This window comes from Lepidothrix coronata, unplaced genomic scaffold (genome assembly GCF_001604755.1).
Source record: "Lepidothrix coronata isolate B3197 unplaced genomic scaffold, Lepidothrix_coronata-1.0 Scaffold72, whole genome shotgun sequence".
Taxonomy (NCBI): domain Eukaryota; kingdom Metazoa; phylum Chordata; class Aves; order Passeriformes; family Pipridae; genus Lepidothrix; species Lepidothrix coronata.
The window spans coordinates 914,665-934,819 of record NW_016690252.1 but is presented as its reverse complement, the minus strand read 5'-3'; the positions used below and the strand labels follow the sequence as shown (position 1 = coordinate 934,819).

General features: G+C 50.1%; 1 protein-coding gene across 3 annotated transcripts in view; it reads left to right on the top strand.

Annotated features, from left to right (window-relative positions):
- The window catches only part of CNTFR (ciliary neurotrophic factor receptor), a 202,884-nt gene that overhangs the window by 131,091 nt on the left and 51,638 nt on the right, over nt 1–20,155 (top strand). For all 3 annotated transcript variants that reach the window (XM_017819118.1, XM_017819120.1, XM_017819119.1), the window contains one exon: nt 13,643–13,873. In XM_017819118.1, coding sequence (XP_017674607.1) covers nt 13,643–13,873 — 231 coding nt within the window. The remainder of the gene's footprint in view (nt 1–13,642; nt 13,874–20,155) is intronic.

The following is a 20,155-nucleotide window of genomic DNA, read 5'->3' as shown; positions in this document are numbered from 1 at the left end:
GGTAGCACGAAGGATTAGTGGGTACAGGCTGTTGGGTGATTTAATTGTGTTTTCCTTCCTCTAGTGAATTTGCGCCGTTTTTCTTAACTTGCTTAGCTCTGAGGAGTTTTTTAGTGTAACCCTTATTCATGGAAGGCTTTTTGTTTTGGTGCTTCAGAGGGAGCACTGCAGTAGCTGTCTCGTAGTCCTGCAAGCAACCCCTGCAGTGTCTGAGTGCTGGCATCCCCAGGAGGTCCTAGGTGGATAAAAAGGCATCAGCTCAAATTAATTCAGTACTTTGGGTTTTTGTATTTCAGCAGGGTCAAGAGAGCCCAACCAAACCCTGGTGTCAGTATACCGGGTGCCACAGGATCCCGAGTGAGAGGAAAAATCAGAGCCTGGCTCTGATGCAGTCAACTCCCCTGGGGCCAGTCATTTCATCTGCTTTGGGGACTTCAGCTCTGCCTGTGTTAGACAGAGAGGATGATGCTCTCCTCATTTGTCTCGCTCGTTTGTGTTGTCAGTTCCTTTTTCTGAGAGCTGCATCTTTCTGGGTGCCAGCAAGAAGCAGTGGATGACAGGGTGGTCATCCCTGGGGGGCTGCAGGCAGTGTGGCAGCATGAGTGCTGAGGAAGAGCTCTGTGCTGGGATCCTGCGCTTCCCATGAGGGGCATCTCCGTTGGGAAGCAAAGAGCTTTTGCCAATCTGTGCTGAGCAAAGTTGATTGGGAAAATCCTCAGGGGAACCATTTTCTGTTGGAAATGAAGTCCCATCAACATCTCAATGTTTTACAAAACTGTATTTCCCTGTCGGGGGTGGGGGGTGGGGGGGGTGGGAAGAAGAGAAAAGAAGTTTAAGGGAAGGAAAGGCTGTAATTTTAATTTTTTGGTATTTTTCAGAAATGGTTAGGTTCATCACTTTTAATTAACATCCTTTTCCCCCTAAAAAAAAAGTTTTACAAAGCCTTTTGTACAACACAATGTAGAAGTTCTGAAGAAAAAGCCCTAAAAGACATGGAAACCTTTGGTTTCCTTCTGAAGGAAGGAACTTAGCGCTTCTTTTTTTTTTTTTTCCCCATTAGTGAAGAATTTTTGTAAGTTTGAACTTTTGCCCTCACGGGGCCAGAGAAGCATTTTCAACTTCATGGCACCCTGAGCCTTTGCTGGCTGTGGCAGAGCCATGCAGGGCGGCAAGCACCGGAGCCTGGAGCAGCCAGGGCACCTCCTGTATCCCGTCCCTGCACCGGTGGCTGCTCTCCCGTTGCTGTCTCCTGTGGGCCGGCAGCCCCTCTCCCTGGGTGGGCTGCAGAGGATCCTCTTATTGCTGTGCTTCGGTTTTTCTATTCATGGCCTCAAGCTGGAGGTAGGGGAAGAGCCACTTGCTGCCTGTAGCTGCTTTCTGTGTGTGTGTGCATAGATTTGCAATGATTTTTCTCTCCTTAAGGACTTTCTTCTATTTCCCCTCTGGAAGGCAGTGCTTAAGGTTGTCTGCGGGCTCTTGCCTCTGGGCAATTTCCTCCTCATTACTACCCTTTATTCCCTCATCCCTTATCCTCTTCCTCCCTCCTGATAGAGACAGCCTCTCACAGCCGACTCGTTTCAGAGATGTTTTTTAACTGCTGAAGCCAAGATTTTTCTCTCTCCCATCACACTTAGTCTGGAAATGGGAGGGGGAAGCAGGTTTTGGGTTTGGTTTGGGATTTTTTTTCAGCAATAAATAATTTCTGGATGCTGAAGAGGCAGGAGAGTAAAGCTGGCGTTAGGCTACATTGAAATACTCCATTTGTTCTGGGAGTCTTTCTTCCCCCCTCCTTCAGAAAGCTTCCCCTAGTGTTTAATTCTAAAGCCAGTCACTATTAATTTTTGTTTTCTTACTTTCCAGAAGAGATTCTTATATTATTTTTGCTTGTCTAGAGATTTCAGTGTACACCAGAATTTTTTTATTTGGCATTTATTTCTTCTCTGCTTTCTTTTTGCTGGGGTTAAAAGCCCCAGGTCAGCAAGGTACTTAAACACATGCTCAAAGTTAAGGCCTTGCCTAAGTGCTTTGCTGACTTGGAGCCAAAGATATTTTCTCAAGTCCTTTAAATGCTTCAGAACCTGAATTCAAAATGTTTTACAGAAATTCCAGAATTCAAGTGTCTCTTGTGCTAATAATAGTTGTAATTCAGTAGTGCCTTCAGATAACTGGAGGTCTGGACATGGTGAGCTTCTGTATAGTCTTACGTTCAGAAAATGTTCTTCCCTAAAATCTTCTTCTGCTTCAAACCCAAGAGCTCTCCAGAGAGCAGGGCACATTTATTTGTATTTCAGTCAATGAACATAACTGGCCTTTTACCTGTTGTTTTGCAGTGAGACGCTCAAAGCTTTTACATGCTGAAATTCAGGAAATAATGGGCAATTGGTTCAAGTTATACTGAATGAATGTCTGCTCCTGAACTAACATTTGCTCATCATCCCCAATACAGGGAATAAAAAACACACACCAAATTGAGGGCTCTCTGAAACAGCAGCATCAGTAATTGGAGGTTAGGAGATGCTCTGAAAGGCAGACTGAGCTCCCAAAAGCTGCGCTGCTCTCTGCTTTTGAGAGTTTAGTCAGAGGTATGGCAACAAAAGTGGAATGGGGAGGGAATGGCAGTTGGTAGACAAGCAGGAAAAGCTCAGAGGAGGGGGAGGAAGAGGAGGAGGTGTTTCTAGAAGCAGAGAGGCCACCAACATCAAATAGAAATTACAGGGTGGGTTTTTCTCAGGCTCTGCATGATGAAGCCAGGACCTTTGCCACCAGCAAGCCGGGAGGGCTGTTTGGGAAATGCTTAACTGCTTAATGAAGAGCAGGTTCTTTGCATTAAGAGAATGAAGAGCTGCTTCACAGGTTTTGGAAAGGGTGCTGGACATTGGTTCTTAGGGCACCAACAAGGGAGCAGGGCCAGGCAGGAACTGGCTTAGTTCACAGTCTTTCAAGGAGTTGCATGCACCCTCCTCTGAAAGTACTCCGTGATGCTGCTGGGAATGGGACCTACCCAGCGGAAAGGTCCTGGCTTACTGTGCTTGTCTTAAAGCTTTCTTTTCAGAGGTGGTGTGACCTCCTGTGAGCTTCTGCACTGTGCTTTGTGGGGATATGAACAGGATGTATCCATCCCGTGATTCTGTGGTATGTGCACATCTGTTCGTGTTCATGGCAGGGAGGTTGGACTGATGGTCTTCAAAGGTCCCTTCCAACCCAAAGCATTCCAGGATTCTGTGATCTTCATAAGAAGTCAAGCAAAGCTTCTCCCTGTGTGCCCCGAAGCATCATGCATTTTCAGCCCTCTGTTCTCTCATGGATGTACATTTTTCTGCAGGGATCATCCATGTAGTGCACAGAAGTCCCCATCTCTCCTACCTGCCCAGAGACAACTACAAATGGTTGTGCCACCCTCAATAGCTCTGTGACTGCAGAGTAAGTTGTGAATACCCAGGCAGCCTGTGAATTTATGGGGCTTCCTAATATGGTTGAGCCCCACGAGGAGCTCAGAAACCATTTGGGGACGACAGTCTTGCATGTCATCTGTTGTTCAGATACACTTTCCAGCCCTTAACCAGAGTCCCAGCCTCATTCAGCCCCGGGCTGGATTCTGCTTCCAAGCTCAGCTTGAGATCCAGGAGCTCTCTCTGGGGTCCTGTTATGTGGCCTCCATTAGCTACACTCAGGTATTTATCTTGTGTCTCCTCTCTTTCCAGTGTGCTATGGATCTGATATGTGCCCATCTTTCCCAACAGAGGTGCTTGCACCCAGCAGATACTCTGTGTGATGGGTGGGCTGCAGCTCTGTAGACTGTGACACAGCTCAGGACGTGCCAGTGATGCTTTCCAGGCTTGGCGTTGCTTAAGGATCCTTCAGAGTGAAAGGCATGAAATGCAAATGTAGTATTTTGTTATTACTAATGCAAATCCCAGTGCCTTGTCTTAGTGGTTAATAGAGCCCCTACAGGGCAGAGTAGATGGGTGCCTTATTTTTAATATTGCTTTGAAATCAGCACTGGGCTCCAGATGTTCAGGAGTTACTTGGAGGACTGATGGTGACTGAGTCAAACTCCCCCCCCAAACTTGGGAAAATGCTTTCCATTTTATCAGCATCTATTCTTCTTCCCCCCCTCTTTCTCATGCTGTTCTGGCAGCAGCTCAATTCCTCTGCTGTCCTGTAGCTATGTACACAAAGAAAAGTCTTGGTGTTGGTGCAGGGGGAAGAAATCCCTTGCTTGGGAAGAAATGAGTCCTGGAGTGTAATTTTTGGTGGATGTAGAGATAGAGGGAATAGTGATGCTTCTGTTAGGAGTTCCTGGGCACAAGGCACCAGTTGGAATATTTCAGTGCTTCCCTATCCTCCCTTGTCTTGGTACTGAAGGTTGCACCTCTGTTCTGATTTCTCAGTCCAGTTTGGATAATGCTTTTGAGTGCCATCCTTGTGTGCAGCGTACTCTGTGCTGCCTCCTCCTTGCAGGCCTGGGCTATAAGGAGGAGGATAAACCTCCTGTACCTGTGGTTAAGAAAACAATGAGTTTTTCCATCCTCAGGCTGCAGACGTTTATGTGTTAAGTTGTAGCGGCCCCAGCTTCAAGCCCAGCTGCTGCCGATCCACCCAGGGGTGGGAGTGTTACATGTGTAAGCGACAAGCCACTGGCCTACAGCAGGCAAAACCCAAGCCAACAGACAGACAGAAAGAGCCTGAGGGGCTGAATTTTAGAGCTATTAAATGATTAAATGCAAGGGAAAAAAAAGTTAATTTAACATCGCGGTTGTGATTTTACACACCCAAGAGCCTGGAAATTGAGAGCTCTGCTTCTCACGCAGGGATCGTAACTTGGCACAGCACAGATTGTACAGTATGTAAAATTAGACTGGAGAAATAGTAAATATGCTGCAGGGACCAATACTGTCTTGGCAGAAGGAGGATGGACTGAGTGGGACCCAACAGGTCTTTTACGCCTCTGACTTCCATAATTCTGTGCTAATAAAAAAACACTGCACGATGCCTGATGCTAATCCGCAACCCTGAGTGGGGTGAAGCGGGAGCCGGGCTGTTGTGTGAACAAATAGCAGTCGCCCCCGGAGTATTTCTGTGGAGCAAGGCTGTCATTTGGGGGAGGGCGTGCGGGCATTGGCAAGCAGTGGTGAGGAAGTGTACGCTGTGCACCGGGATGAAAAGGCAAGTTGAGATCAGCAGGGTATGAGGAGCCCCTAAGTCTCTATCCGGCTCTGGCCCTTCCCCAAAGCTCAGTAAATACAGGTGTCTTCACGCTGTTGCTGGACCACAATGAGCTTTTCTTGTGTTTATGGCTGTGATTTGGGCACCTAATTCCGAATCATATTGATTTCCCCTTAAACGGCATTGAAAAGCCTGATCTAAGCACTCCTTTGTGGTCTAGAGTTATTTGTCCTGTCTGCATGAAAAAGCAGGACCAGAAAGCAAGTCTCTAATTCATCCGTGGTGCTAACGCCAGTCACTTGGCAGCGAAGGTTGAAGGTTCAAATGACCCTGGCTTGAAGTATATTGGTGGGATTTTTCTGCTCTGTGCTGGTTCCCATTAGAGCCATTCATGTCCCCCTGGTCTTCCAACACCTTCCCCCCCATATCACACCCCTCCACATGCTGGGGCAGCCATGATGTAGTTGCAAGGGACTGGAGGAGTTGCTGCTTTGCCATGCAACTGCTCTTCCTCAAGATGAGACATCTCAAGTTGACTTTGCAAGGAAGCCAAGTGGGCAAGCTTTCCCTTTGCCTTAGGATGAAAATGGTTTCATAGCTCAGCCAGTTGCAGTAATGAGAGCACTTGGAGTCCCAGAACACTTGGACCAGAAGAGTTAGGACATCCAAGTGATGGTCTTACCAAGACCTTCTGGAAAACAGATCGACACATGAGCTCAGGTTCCCTCCTGAGATGCAAAGTCTCCTGTGGGGGTAAAAAAAAAAGCTAAGATCAGATTCTGCAGCCCAACAGAATCCAGACCTCTCTGCTGCAGAGCAACTGGGACAGAAAAGCAGAAGTAACAGCAGAGGTGCATCTTCTCCTGGTCCTGGCTATGTCAATTGAGCATGATCAGTGATAGAGGTATGTGACCATTACAGATGGGTGCACACCAGCATTAGCACCCTCTGGCAGAGCTCACTCCTACCTTGAAGCCATGGGAAAGGGCAGCTTCTTCGGGGTCTGCTACCCATATATGGCTGAGGAGACTCTTGTTACTGAGTCAGGATGGACGTGGTTGCTGTTTCCAGTTTTGCTTGACCCCTGTGACCAGGGTCAAATTATTATTGGAGCAGCACATCTCTGTACAGTTCCTACTACTTCCAACAAGAGCTGGGTGTGATGACATGAAGGAAAACAAGGCTATCTCTGACATGGAGCCCTTCTGGCTTACAACCAGGAGCACTGCCAGCATGAGGCTCTGGGCTGATCTGGTTTGGCAGGTCTAAAGAGAGGCTCTGTCCCAACGTGGGGCTGATGAAAATGCAGCAACACCAGGACAAGGCACAGACATAATAGTCCTATCCAGTTACAGGGTGCCCTGGTGAGATCTCACTCAGACCAGGCCAAACCTGTTGATTCAGACAGGTTTGAATCAACCTGTCTGAAGATTGGTACAAGCAGAAAAATGACACTAAGTTACCTGTGTGCTAAAGCAGCATTCCCCATCCTGCCACCATGTCTGCCAGCAGGCCCCGTGGGACCACAGCCCAAAAGGCACAGGGAGCTGCTGCCTCCCATGAGGCTGAGCCAATGCTGCAGCAAGGACTTGGCCCTTGCTTCTGCCGTGAGTCTGTGCGGCTTCTGCTTCCAGCAGTGGATCTCTGTTCTGTGGTTTCCTACTGGGTTTAGCACTGTGTTTTGTCCCCAGGAGGGTGCTGATGCCCTGCCGCTGTGTAGCCTTGTTGGCCCCTGTGAACAAGCGATGCAAGTGCCACCATCCTGACAGTGCTGCCATCCCAACGGTGTCACCTGGAGCTCGGTCTGGGGGATGGCGTCGTCAAGCTCACAGCAGAGCAGGCATCACACCTCCCCACTGCTGGACCATCATGTCCAAAAGGGAGCCCATGGATTGAATTATCATTTGTGACAATTGAACATTTGATGGTAAAAGTGTCCCTTCACCCTCAGAAAGGCCCAGCAGATGTTGCATCAAGGTTGATGGTAGAAGCACCAGCCTTATGCAGTTGAGCAGCTAGAAGGGCCATGAAGCCCCTTGTCCCCTCATGATGGACATCCCTGGCTGGCTTTGGGGTGCAGCTGCAGAGGGAGGTGCATTCAGCAGGGCAGTGGTGGGAGGTGAGGCTGGTGCAGAATGGGAGGAAAGCTTCTCCAGGGGGAGCAGGGCTTTGCTCACAGGAGAATGTTTTGTGGTCGCATCCAGGCTGAGAGAAGAGGCTTTCCTGCCCTGGATCTTGCCCTGAGCCAAGCACGTAGGAGGGGTAAAGTGCCTCCTTCACAACACCCCTGAAGTAAACCAAGGTCTGCTTCCAGGCTATCGTGGCATGATTGAGTACAAGTCCTTTAGCACCCATCTGTTATCTCTTAATTAAAGTTTCTTGCTAATTATTTTTTCTTGTCAAGAGCAAAGCTGCTGACTCCAGGGATTTACCAAAGTAGAGCAAACAAATGCATGCTCTGCTTTCTGCAAGTCTTCATTAATGGACAAAATTAACTTGGAACAGTCCATATCTTTGGCTACATCGATGACACTTAATTATGCCTGTTTCCTTACAAAGATGTATCCAGTTTTAAATCACTTGTGGAAGAAGTGCCTCCTTAAGCATGAAATTTCTTCTCCTTGAAGGGAAGGTTTCTGCTGGCAACAAAAGCTGTGCAAAGACCAAGTGGCATCAGGGGAAATAGATGTGAGGAGATCAAGGGTGGGGTGTGCTTCAAGGAGTCGGGAAACCCTCTCCAAAGCCAGAGGCTGTTTCATCTCAAGAAGGGCAGACCTCAAGGCTATGAGGCTGCACATGGGAGGGGAGCCACTGGCATCCCTTGGAAACAGTTGATGCTGCTATGGCCACTGAACATGGGTCCTGGAGCAAGAGAGAGGCCACAGGATGTGCCACTACCCTGTCCAGTGGCTGGAGAAGGCCAGAACATCCTCTCCTGGCCCCTTCTCTGTCCCCTTGCCTTCTCCATCCTCTTGGGCTCCCAGCTGATCTCTTGTGGGCTGATTCATCTCAATTACCATGGGAAGCTGAAGAGTGCAAGACCTTTCTGGTTTATATCCTTGGAAAGCTCTTGGCGTAGTCCTGGCACCATGTAAATATTAAACGTATAATTTATTGTGTACACAGACAGCTAATTAGCCACTGAGATAATTATTTGGGGCTAGTTTCTTAGCTGTGAGAGGGAGTTATGAAGGCTAGTGGGGTGATGTGAATGCCTCTATCCAAAGACATGTGTGTAGTTTTCTATCCTACTGCAGAAATGCTCCATGTCCTGTCAGGAAAAGCAGAGACATGACCTTTCTCACTGCTTCAGCTTCCTGAGGCTGTGTAACATGCAGAGTGCTTGTGCCTCTCCCCAGAAACGCTGCAGTGCCTTCCTTTGCTCTCTGCCTGCATGAGCCACAACCCCACGGTGCATTTGGGCAGAGTACTCCAGAGGAAATAGTTGTTCCAGTCTGTCTGCAAATTGCTGTGACAGCAAGGACGATTTTGGCCTCATGTGTGCCTGCTGGATGTTGTCTTGCCACAGGCCCTGGCTCAAAGACCCCCATTGAAGGACTGTGGTGAGTGCTGGTGCCAGGAGTGCAAACCATCTTCTCCACTTCCTCCTCTGACTGTTCCAATGATCCTTCAGGCATCTGGGCACAGACCCCCAGCGCCTCGTCCATGGCTCCATGCATGCTGGGTAGGCCAGCGCTCAGCAGCACACCTGCCATGGCTGGCAGCTGCCCATGCTGACAGGGTGGGAGTCTCAGCTGGAGCAGAGGGAGAGCAACCAGTGGGGCTGGAAGGTCCCAAGAGGATTTCCACTCCTTCCCAGCACAGTGTATGCCAGGTCAGTCCTCAGGTTTTTGCAGGGCTTCCCTGTGTTGTTGCCCTTTCAGTCTCGCTATAGATCAAGATTCATTAGGGAGGAAAATGAGGATGATCCTCCTATTGGTTTTTCAGCTGGATGGGTTTGGGAAGCATCAAATATGCTTCCATGGACCCTGCATCTCAGCCACTTTGTTTCATCTTCCCTCCACATCTCTGCTGTACCACTGTCCTGTTGATCCCTACAGCTGCAGGACCTGTCAAGCTGTCACTCTTCATCACTAGTAGGGCAGCAAACAGCTCAGAGCTCATTTCCCCAAGCTGCCCCAGGTCCAATGCTGGGAGCTGTGTGTGTTTGTCCCACAACTGGCTCCCGTCTTCCCTTCACTGCAGTTTTGTGGGGCTGTGGGTAAAGATGTAATTTCTGACCCCATTATGCATCACCATAGTTCCTTTCCAGATCTGGGACTTCATGTTATAAGCCATGCTGTGCCTGTCTGGTGTGCTGTGCTCTGACAGAAGATGTGGCCCTTTGTGAGCTTGGATGCTCAGAGGCATATTGCTGGTTGGGGTGGCAGCATCACAGCCTTGCTAAGATGGCATCGCAGCCTTGTGATGTCACCTGACCCAATAAGTGGCATACTTTGGAGAAGTAGGGTGGTGCAGGGGCTAGACAGCATCTCTAAGTATCAACGGTCACAAACATCTCAAAGTAGCCAGTGACCACAGCAGTGTTGGTGGGAAGGGATCTTTGGAGGTGTCAAGTCCAATGTCCCACTTGGAAGAGGTCTGTCCTCAGCAGAAGACTAGATCAATCATGGCATTGTCAACAGAGCCATGACAACCTCCATGGCTGGAGATCTCACTTCTCTGGGGGCTCCTGTCTGAGCACTGCACCACCCTCCTGGAGAATAAATTTTCCTCCGCATCTAGTTCAAACCATCTAAACTGTTGGCTCTGTTTCTGCCCATATCACTCTTTGAGGTCCATCCAGCAGGGCTGGCACTGCAGCACAGGCACCATTGAGGATCTTGTATGTTACATGATGACCAGGAGTATGGACAAACCTCCCTTCTCTCCCTGCTCAAGGGAGCTGTGAAGCTCTGGGTGGGCTGGGAGGGGAGCCTACCCATTCCCAGCCTATAGGAAGTGGAGACTCCCAGAAAAAAATTCTGGACACTGCTGCCCATTCCCATCCTAAAGCAGAGCTTGTGTCTGCAGTGTAAAACAGGGCTGCTCCAGCATTCTGGGGGAGCTGCCCCCGTGGTGCCCAGTCCCAAAGGAGCTGCCATATATTTGCATGGCAGTGTGGTTGGGTGGGACTCCCATGCCTGGAATGGGGTGAGGAAGGACACGGGGACCTGTCTCTGCTCCAGTAAGATCCTCAGCAAACCCTGCTGAGAGAAATGCTTCCTCTGAAGCTGTGCTTTGGGTTTCTCCTTCATCAGAAACCTTAAATCATTGCCTTGGAAAGGAGCGTTGCTTTCAAAGACCTGTCTTCCAGGAATGGCTCCCTCAGCCCTTCTGGATGAATGCCGATGCATTTGCTCTGTGTTTATGGACAAATAAGAAATAATTCAAGGTGCCTTTCGCTCCTTCCCAGCTTAGTCCTTCAGTCACTAGCTATAGGCAAGCTCTCAGCCACAGTCGTGAGAAGTAGAGCTGGATATCCCAGAGCTTTCCCAGGGCAGGCAGGAGCAAGGCAAGGGAGGCAGGTCTGTGGGTCCATCACTGCATTGAGCCTTTCCCCACGCAAGGCTGGTGGGTGGTGCACTGTCTCCAGTGCTTCTGCCAAGCAGAATCCCAAGTGTAAGAACAGGATAGTCAAAGGCCATGTGTGAGCCAGCAGGAAAGGGAAGACAAAATTTCTTTACCTTATGCAATAGAAGAAATTAGAGGAAAACTTGAGTAAGATGCTGGAACTCTTAAGTAAACTCTGATACCTGTATCTGTCCATCCACACTTCTCCTGGCTGAGTTTCCATCCATCCATTGATTCACTCAACTATCCATCTGTCCACTGCCACAGCCATTTGAACAGCCAGCCATCCACCCAACACTACTGCCATTTATTGTCCTTCCATCCCTCCTTCCCTCCGTCCCATCTGTGCCCATCCAGCCTGCTCTCCATCTGTCTGTTGTCACACACATTCACCCATCCACTCATCCATCTTCATCCACTTCTGCCTATCTGTCAATCTGGTCTTGTTCCAGCTAAAGGAATCCCTCCTCACATAGATGTGTCATCTCAGGTGTTCTTCCCTCTTTTCCACCTGTCAGTATACGCTCTCAACTTTTTTAAGACCATTGAAATACACTTTTCTGATCAGCACAGTTTACCAAAGGTCCCCCTCCTTGGCTAGTGTCTGAAATGGTCCTGAGGCATCCCAGCAGCATCTTACTCACTACAACCCAGTTTTTCCCTGGATGTTTCTAGCACACCCTTTCCCAGCAGGGGTAACATCCCCAAAGGTGCTGTATCCCTGTCAGAAGTAGGTGTCCTGACAGACCATCTGCAGGAGGGCTGAGATTTTCCAGGCTGTCCCCCAGGGCCCAGCTTTACCCTGGGGCTCCCTCCTTTGCAGGTGGGCTTAGGCTGTGGGCTTTCACACAAGGAATGGCTGGATCATACCCGTGTGGTCCCACCTATCAAGGGGACCCAGGAGCTGATGTCTGGAGAGGGAGAAAAGATCAGGATAGGCCTGGGGGCTGCTTTTCCCATCCTGCTGCACCATCAGCTGCCTGCAACAGCCCCTGGCTCACTGGGAAGCTTGGTGTTTTAGTGCCCTGGGTGGTATCTTCTGCTATGAATTTATTTACTTAGTGTTCCCCCTCCCAAATGCTGACATCCACAGCATCTGATGGACATGGATTTCTGTAATTTAATCACACTTCATGCAAAAATACCCACTTCCTTTTGCTTGTTTTGCTGCCCCTTATTTTATTAGGAGAAAGAGCAATCAGTCCTTCTGTACTTGTCCTCTCGTGTCACCCATCATTGCTAAGACGTCTGTCACATCTCTGCTTGGCTGTCTCCTTTTATGGATAAAGGGTTTGAGTCTACTAAACCATCCTTATGTAGGATCTGTTTCCAGCCTTTGCTATTCCTGTTTCCTTCCTCTGCTCTGTTTTCAGTGTTGCTGTACTCCTAACAGCATGGGGACAGCTTTGTTCATGGCTTTTAGGTTACAGTGTTTTCCATTTTGGGTTTGGAGTCTTGGTCACCAGTGAGCTGATGTTTTCAGGGAAGTGAGTGTGATGACACCAAGGTATGTTTCCATGAAGGCTGTGGCACATTTAGAACTGTAAGGGTAGGGGAAGCAAGGCTTCATTTTCTCGGTGTGGATCCCACTGTGCATGTATCGACACAGGGTAACTGCCTGGTGGGTCTGTACCATGATGTCTTTCTGCAGCACTTTGGGACCCAGCTGTGATTGGGCTGCCCTGACAGCCTCAGCAGCACACTGTCTTCTCTCACTGCCTTGACCCCCTTTTACCTGTGAGTTATGAGGGTGTTGGACAGATCTGATCCAGCTCTGATCTCTGTCAAACTTCACCAGGTGATGTCTCCTACTGCTGTATTTGGCAGCCTGCTCTCACCTTTGGTCTCGTGACCTTTAGCTGCTATAAATCCCTGCAAGGACTTTCTCATGTGTCAGGGCTGCTTAGTTTCCTTGGAAGGCACCTTGTCAAATGTGTTTTTGAAGCCCGGGAGTATTTTGAGAATTCAACCACCCTTGTCTCTGCACAAAGGCTTGATGAAGCCTTGAAGGAACCTCATCTCCCACTCATCTGCCTGTCCTGCTTCACCCCGTGTCATGCACAGACACACACGTGGTTTTATCCTTGCCACATGCAGCTCAGCACAGCCAAGTGTAACAACATGGGAAATATTCAATTGCTAAGGATCATTAATGAATGTCAGCTCCAGCTTCTGTCCAGAAACCTGAGAAAATTCAATTAGGCAGCTGGTGCCCAATGAGCTGTGATGCCCCACTCGTGAGATGCTACATCAAACAGCTCAGCTAGGCATCATGTTATTGTGGAGAGAGTAGAAAACCCAGACAGGGAGACAAACAGCACTGCATGCACCAAGCAGCTGCCCCTTTCCAAAGCATGGCACAGTTGGGTTGCAGTCCTCCTTCCTGGTTTCCTTGATAGGGAATTGCAAGGACAGGTACCTGCTTCCCATCTCTGCTAGGAAATATGTGGAGTTTGCTGGTGACAAGTCCTGGGGCTCTGTCATCTCTCTGCTGAGAGTTATGATGCATATATTTGGTTTGTGTCCTCTAACAAGAGATGTAGATACAGGAATGGCAATGCCTTGCTGGTGTGTGTCACTGGCTGTGCTGTGGGATGTTTACCTGAGGAGCCATACAGCTCCGATGTGTCTCCTCCATGATAAAGGTCAGAGGACACCATCCTGCAGGTGGAGGTGGTCCATGGATACTGATCCCCTGGTATTTGTCAATCTAGTTTAAGGTTAAAATAAATAATTACTAGGTCCAGGAGGAGAACTCAGGCTTCCATGGCCACCTACACAGTGTCAGTCCATGCCCCAGTCCTTGTCTTACTTCCCAGATGGGATGGTAAGATCCCCTTTCCAAGGCAGCTATGCCCACAGGCTCTGAGCTCACCCATTTTTCTCCCCTTTCTCCCCACAGACAGCCACACCCAATTCGAGCGGGTAGGTGCAGATGTGACCATGAAGTGTGGCTCCATGGACTGGGATGCCGCTGTGACCTGGACAGTAAACGGCACCGACATCGACGAGTCCCACCTGAACGGGTCCTACCTGATCCTGAAGAACGTTGACCTGTCGCAGAGCGGCCAGTACTCCTGCTACGAGGGCTCCGCCTGGCACCTCAAATACCAGACCACCCTGAAAGTGGGAAGTGAGTACCCCAGCATGTCACATTGAGAGGGACAGAGCCACAGTCTCTGCTCCCATATTGACTCCTCACGGCCCCGTCCTGCCATGCCAACCCCTCTACTTTCCATACGTACAGTCGTCAGCTGCACACCACCATATGAGCTCCCCATGGCAGACTGATTCTGGCTGAAATCAATCCCTCCACCTCAAACTTTTCATCAAAGCCGATAGGTTAAATGATACCTCAGGAATAATTTGGGAAGGGATGTAGCTTCTGCATCCAGCCATGGGCCACAGCAACAATCTCCACAGGTGGAAAGAGTTGGGGCTGAGCTGTCAGAGAGGATTGCAGTCAGGAAGGAGAAGGCCTGGCTGGGGTTACTGCAACATGATTGTTTCAGAAGAGCAGCCAAAAGGTGCTGGTGATCCCTGTGTGTTCGAAGGGTCCTGGGTGCACAGGATCTTGGAGGACAGCTCCACATTCCCCAGCATTTTGCATATCTTAAGGACAAGATCCACGGATTCACAGGTCTCAGTGGGGGGGCGGAGGCGGAGAGATAAGAGTTGTGCCGTATTTCACATGATGCTGAGACCTGATAGCAGCTGTGTGTTTTAGGGGCTGCTGTGTTTGTACATCTGATAGCAACTGTGTGTTTCACAGTACAGTGTCTGCAACTGGCAGCTGTGGGTGTCTGGGGGCACCAGCGGGTGTAGCCGGCTCTGGGATGATTGCTGCAGAGGATACTGCAAGGCACCAGCTGGAAGCTCTGCCATCTAGAGATGCATCGTGTAGGTGGTTGTATGTTTCGAGGTTTGGAAGACACAGCAGAGCCTTTCTCTACTCCTTGCCTCACCCTCTGCACCTTGTATCAGAGCCAGGGTGGTGTTTCCGTTCTAGACCACGGAACAGGGGCAGAGGGTCACGGGAAGGTCTGCATAAGCCCTGAAAATCCAGCAGGAGGGATTCACTGCACCTGTTGAAGAGATTTTGGAGATGCTGTATGGTGTCTGACTCATGTTTTAGGGTCATCTGAGAGGGATCCTGGCATGTGGGTCAAGGAGTAGGAGTGCTGGAAGAAGCTGAAAAGCGATGTGATAAGCAGACAAGGGGAAGCAGTCAGCAGAGGGCAGGGCTCACACCAGCGAGTAGGTGTGGAGGCTGGGAGCATGGCAGACAAAAAGGCCACTGCCTAGCAAATGAGTTGGGGGCCTCTTAACTGCGCTGTTGGGGTGAGGAGTGTTCAGGAGTAGTTCAGAGGCAGAACAGGCAGGAGCTGGGTGCAGTGTGGGCAGCAGCACAAAGAGGTTTTGCAGCTCCTCTGCTTGGGCATGTGCTTGTCAGATCCCGTCTAGGGAAAGGTCCCAGGCTGTGACAGTGCATGAGGGGCTGCAGCCCAGGTCTGCAGGAAACGAAGGTAGTGGGGAGGGGGCTGCAGCCTCCAACCACCTCCTCTGCAGCTGTGGCATCGCTGTGACTGCAATGGTTCCTCCATCTGCTAAGCACCTCGCTAATAGTAATCCCTGTCAATCCGCTCAGGGACCCGTGGGAATTGCTCAGCATTAGAGCCCAAATCCTGCTGTTTCCTATTACTGTGTGTTCCCATTTGCTGGAGACTTACAGCCCCCCTAAGCACTGGGCAGCTGAGGAGCCCAGTCGGACACTGGAGGGGCCCACCAGCCCCAGGAGATAGGGTGACAAATAAATAAGCGAATGTCTGGTGTTGTTAACACAATTAACTGTACAAGGAACTAATCAGGTGAGACGCTTTTAGAAGTAATTAATTTAATTGCCTGGATTTTAATTTAATGTTCTCTGCGAGGTTTCTTTTCCCAGCGCTGCCACCCCCAGCCCCTGCCTGCATCCCCCTCCCCACCCCAAGTTCCCTGGCTCTGCTGGGCATAATTGATTCCCTGGAGGTGTGTGGGTGTGGTTTCATGCAAAGGAGTGGGTTTGGGAGCATCCCAGGAGGGGATGGAGATGGGCTTGGGTGTGGAGGTGGATATGGGTGACTCATGGGATGTTTGTAGCATGGCCCTGTGGTAGCATCCCTGCTGCAGTTGAGTGCATTGGGAGCCCAAACCTGGGATTTGAGGGATCTTAGGCTTGTTTCATTTCAATTGCATGGGAAATTAAATGAAAACAGGCCTATGCCTGCATTTTTCTCTTTTACTGGGGCAACAAGAAAGTTGACTGCAGTTGGGAGAGAGGGACTAGAGACTGTGAGTGGAGAGTGCTGGAGATCTCATTAAATAAATGACGGTACCTAAAGCGTGCCCCACAGGCAAGCCAGGAGTCCTCCTGAGCATACAACGCCACAGGAAGGATGTGGGGAGGGAGCAGAGAAGGGTCGAGGACCGGGAAAGGGTGTCAATTAGCAAAGCAAGCTCTGTCATGGGGGTCAGCGAGCACAGGGAGAAAGAGAGACCTGCCAGGAGTCAAGCTAAGTGAGACCTTGCAGAGGAAATGAAAAGGGGAGTTAGCCACATAAATACAGAGCAAATGAGGAGAGAAGAGCAGAGCTGGCTCTGCAGACAGGTTTCAGGGGAGATTAAAAGTAAGCTTGGCAGAGCCTGATACCAAATGAACCGTGCTGGGTGGGTCTGAGTGGCAATGCTGAGAGCACGGGCATCACAAGCTAAGGGAGAGGAGGGAGGACAAAACCTGAAGATGACCCTCTGTCATGGAGGCACCTTCAAAGAAGACAATGCATTGAAGGCTTGGGGAACACCTCATCCCCTGTATGAGGACATCTGTTCATTAGAAAGGCTCATTAGCAGCTGAGAGGTCAGTGGTGGTACCCAGGGCTGTGGGGAGAGGCAGTGTGTCTCCTGTGCTTGAGAGAAGGAAAAGTCCTGATCAGACAGCTTGACCCCACAGGACATTGGGACTGTGGGGCACGCTTGGAACAGGGAGCAATTAAAAACATGGAGAGAAATGGAAAATGGGAGAAAAATACAAGAGGGTCTTGCCAGGGATATATCACACCAAATTAACCTGATAGCTCTCTTTGATAAGGGAAACAATTTTCTAAGCCCAGAAATGTGGTCGATGTAATCTGTCTTGACTTCAGTGAAGTATTTGCTATGATGCCACATGGGAAATTATGAGTTAAACCAGAGAAAATGTGGATTAGTATGAGAATTGGAACACAGCTTAGGAAATAGCTAAGGGGGATCAAACTGTGCTGAAAAGGAGAGCTGCTGGAAGACATGGTGAAGCTTCGGCATCAGCGTTTGGACCACTCTCAGTGGTGTTATCCATAATGGCCCTGACCCACAGGGAGCAGGGGTCTCCCATAGGATGTGTCAGTGGCTGTGGGGGTACCCAAGGATATCCGGGGTGGGGATTTCTTGCTGAAGGGGCCAGGACGCTACATAATGGTGCAATCACAAGTGTTAAGATGTCTCATCAATGGGCTTCATCAGGCAGGGAGGGAGGACAAAGGTAGTTCATCTGGTCCTTGGGGTGGGGTTTGACACCCAGGTCCACATCATGGAGGATGTGGCCAGGAGCCCACCAGCACCCTGCAGAGGCTGGAGGTAGCTGGGCTGTTTTATTCCCTGCAAAAATGGGGACACTGTTGCTCATCCAGTGGGACAGTGTGCATCCAGGTATGATAAGAAAGAAAGGCCCGCAGGCCTGCTTATCCCTAAGGGTCCCAAATCACCCATCTACAGGGCATGAATCAACCCTAGCGCAAATTGGCCTGGGGGAAGCTGGCACTACTCCAGGGAAGCCTCTTCCAGGGCACTTGGAGCAGTGATTTGTTGGTCTGCCCCATTTTTCAAGCAGCCGAGCAGGAGGTAAAGCACAGGAAAGCAACCAGGATGCTCTGTGTTTATCTTCAGTAATCACCTGCCCTGCAGCCTGGAGAGCAGCAGATGCCCAAGTATGGCCTGAAGCAGGAGATGGGTCCAGGTCTTTTTGCACACCCGGCCTGCATCTCTGGTCTGAGCCTGGGGCTGAGCACCAGGAGCGGGCAGGAGGGAGGGGAAGGCTCTGGGTACCAGGAGTGTGGTGCCGGGTTCCTGGCTGCCCCCACAAGCCACAGCTCTGCATTTGGAAACGCGCAGCCAGAGGGCCCGGGGGTGGATATAACAAAGACGTTGGGAAATAATGCACTCTTGAGGTTTGGCACACGGCTCCGTGCGTTACAGAATGTTATAAAAATACTGCTAATGGGCCAGAGAGGAGTGGAAACGCGCGGTGGAAAGGCTGCCAGAAGCCGGAGAGCGCACATGGGAGTGGGGAGGCCTTGTGTGAAAGAAGGGAGGGAGGGAGGCAGCCAGGGCAGGCACCCTCCTTCCACTCCCATTCTTTTGTCCTGTTCTAATCTGTTTATCTCCATCCCAACACAGCAGCTCTGTCCGTTTGTCCTTCTGCCCAGCTTAGGGGATGCCCAAGCCCTGCCAGCTGGACATCTGAACCTCATCACTCTGCCCACTGCCTAGCAAGGTGCTGCCCAGTGGTTTGGAGTGCAGGCAGGGATAAGGTCTGTATGGGAGAGGAAATACAGCAGAATCTCCTCCAGCAGAAGATGCACAGGTCGGGATGCAGGCAGTGGAGTCACCTACTGTGTCACAGTGGTGCTGTGGGGGTCTTGTAGCCTGGTGCCAGCCCCAGCCCTGCTCCATGGGCATCGCTGCCTCCCAGGCAATGAATGGTGGGAAAGGGACTGGGAATGGGACTGGCAGAGGACAAACAGTCCTAAGCTGGCCTGCTTTCCTCCATGTCTGTCACTGCAGCGCCTGGCGAGAGAAAGGGGAAAAAACATGCGGTTTGACGGAAAATGACATGGAAAAAACAACCAAATTATCAGAAAAACAAACAAAGCAAAACCAGAGAGAAGGAGGGAGGAAGGGACAAACCAACAGGAACCACATGTGAGCAGGGAGGCCAGGAGAACCCAAGTGTGCTCTCTGGACTGATTAGCAAGCAATCAAGCATTGGCCACTAATAAATAATCAGAGCTTCCCTTTTCTCTGTCTTAGAAGACTTTTTCCTCCCAGCTGGGCTCCAGCTGCAACCGGAGGATTGTACTTCAAGTTTGCATCTATTTTTTGTTGCTGTTGTTTTTAAACCAGTTTTTCTTTTTCACCTATTGCAATAAAGAAGAAAAAAAAAACAACATAGTGACATCTCCATGTAAAACATGCACCTCTGCATCCCAGGAATGGGATGCAGCACCAGGGCAGACGTGAGCATCTCATGATGGGCACCAGCTAAACAGTGGAGAAAGGCATTGCCAGAGACTGGTGTATGCTCGCCTGCTTCCACGGGTTGGTTTGGTGGGAAAAATTGCAGAAGGGCACTGTCAACATGCCAGCTTGGGAGAGCAGAGGTTTGGCTGGCCCTGGCAGCCAGTGGTGAGGATACCCTGCCTCGGAGCAGGATGCCTCTGGTCAGGCCAGCACTCCTGCCACTCGCACAGACGCTGACGGAGAAGGCCTGGGCTTGGGGTCAGCGTGTGCAGATATTTCCTTGCTTGTGTCCAGCGATCTGTGACACAGAGCTTGGGTTTTGGCTTTTTTTTTTAAAGTCCTTTTGATGGATTCTTCCCTTATGACCTTATCCAGTCCCTTCCTGCGGCGATGTAAACTGAGGCTATTTCAAGAGCAACAAGTTAAACACGACTGTAGCTGTTCCCTGGCACCAGGGCCAGCTGGCAGGGAGCAGCACCCCCCCCTTTGATTCATCCCTCTCACCCTCCAAATGTGCTCCTGCCCCTTGGGGATAGGCCCACTCAAGGTCAGCCCCAAGGCTGTGCCCAGGCAGTGCTTGGGGCAGGACTACATTAATGTGGACCAAACCTATGGCAAGAACGGAGCTAATAAGTTTAAATGACTGTTGGTATTCCAACATCAGGAGTTACACCCCAGAGCTGCTGGGTTTATTGCTACGGATGGGGTTACTTTTCCCTATGTGCCTACTGGAGGCTGAGTAGGTGCAGGAGTCCTGGGGTGATTCACAGTCACGCATCACCCCCAGTTCGTGAGAGCCACAGAAAGAAAGTGTGACAGACGAGGTCAACCAGCTTGCAGGAGTGCTTCGTTCATCAAAATTCGGCTTTATTTCACGAGGCACGCAGGCTTTCCAATCACTGCCTTCCCATGCTGTGCTGTGTTTTTGTGGCTGGTAAAATTCAATGGATGGACTGTGCTGCCAGTGACTAGATTTCGGGTCTTGGCACAGCCAGGAGTTGGAAAGGCATAACGGGTAACAGTATGCAAATCACAATCCCAGTTTTCTAAGGAGAAGGCAAAAAAAAAAAAAAAAACCACCCAAAAAACCCCACCACACTCC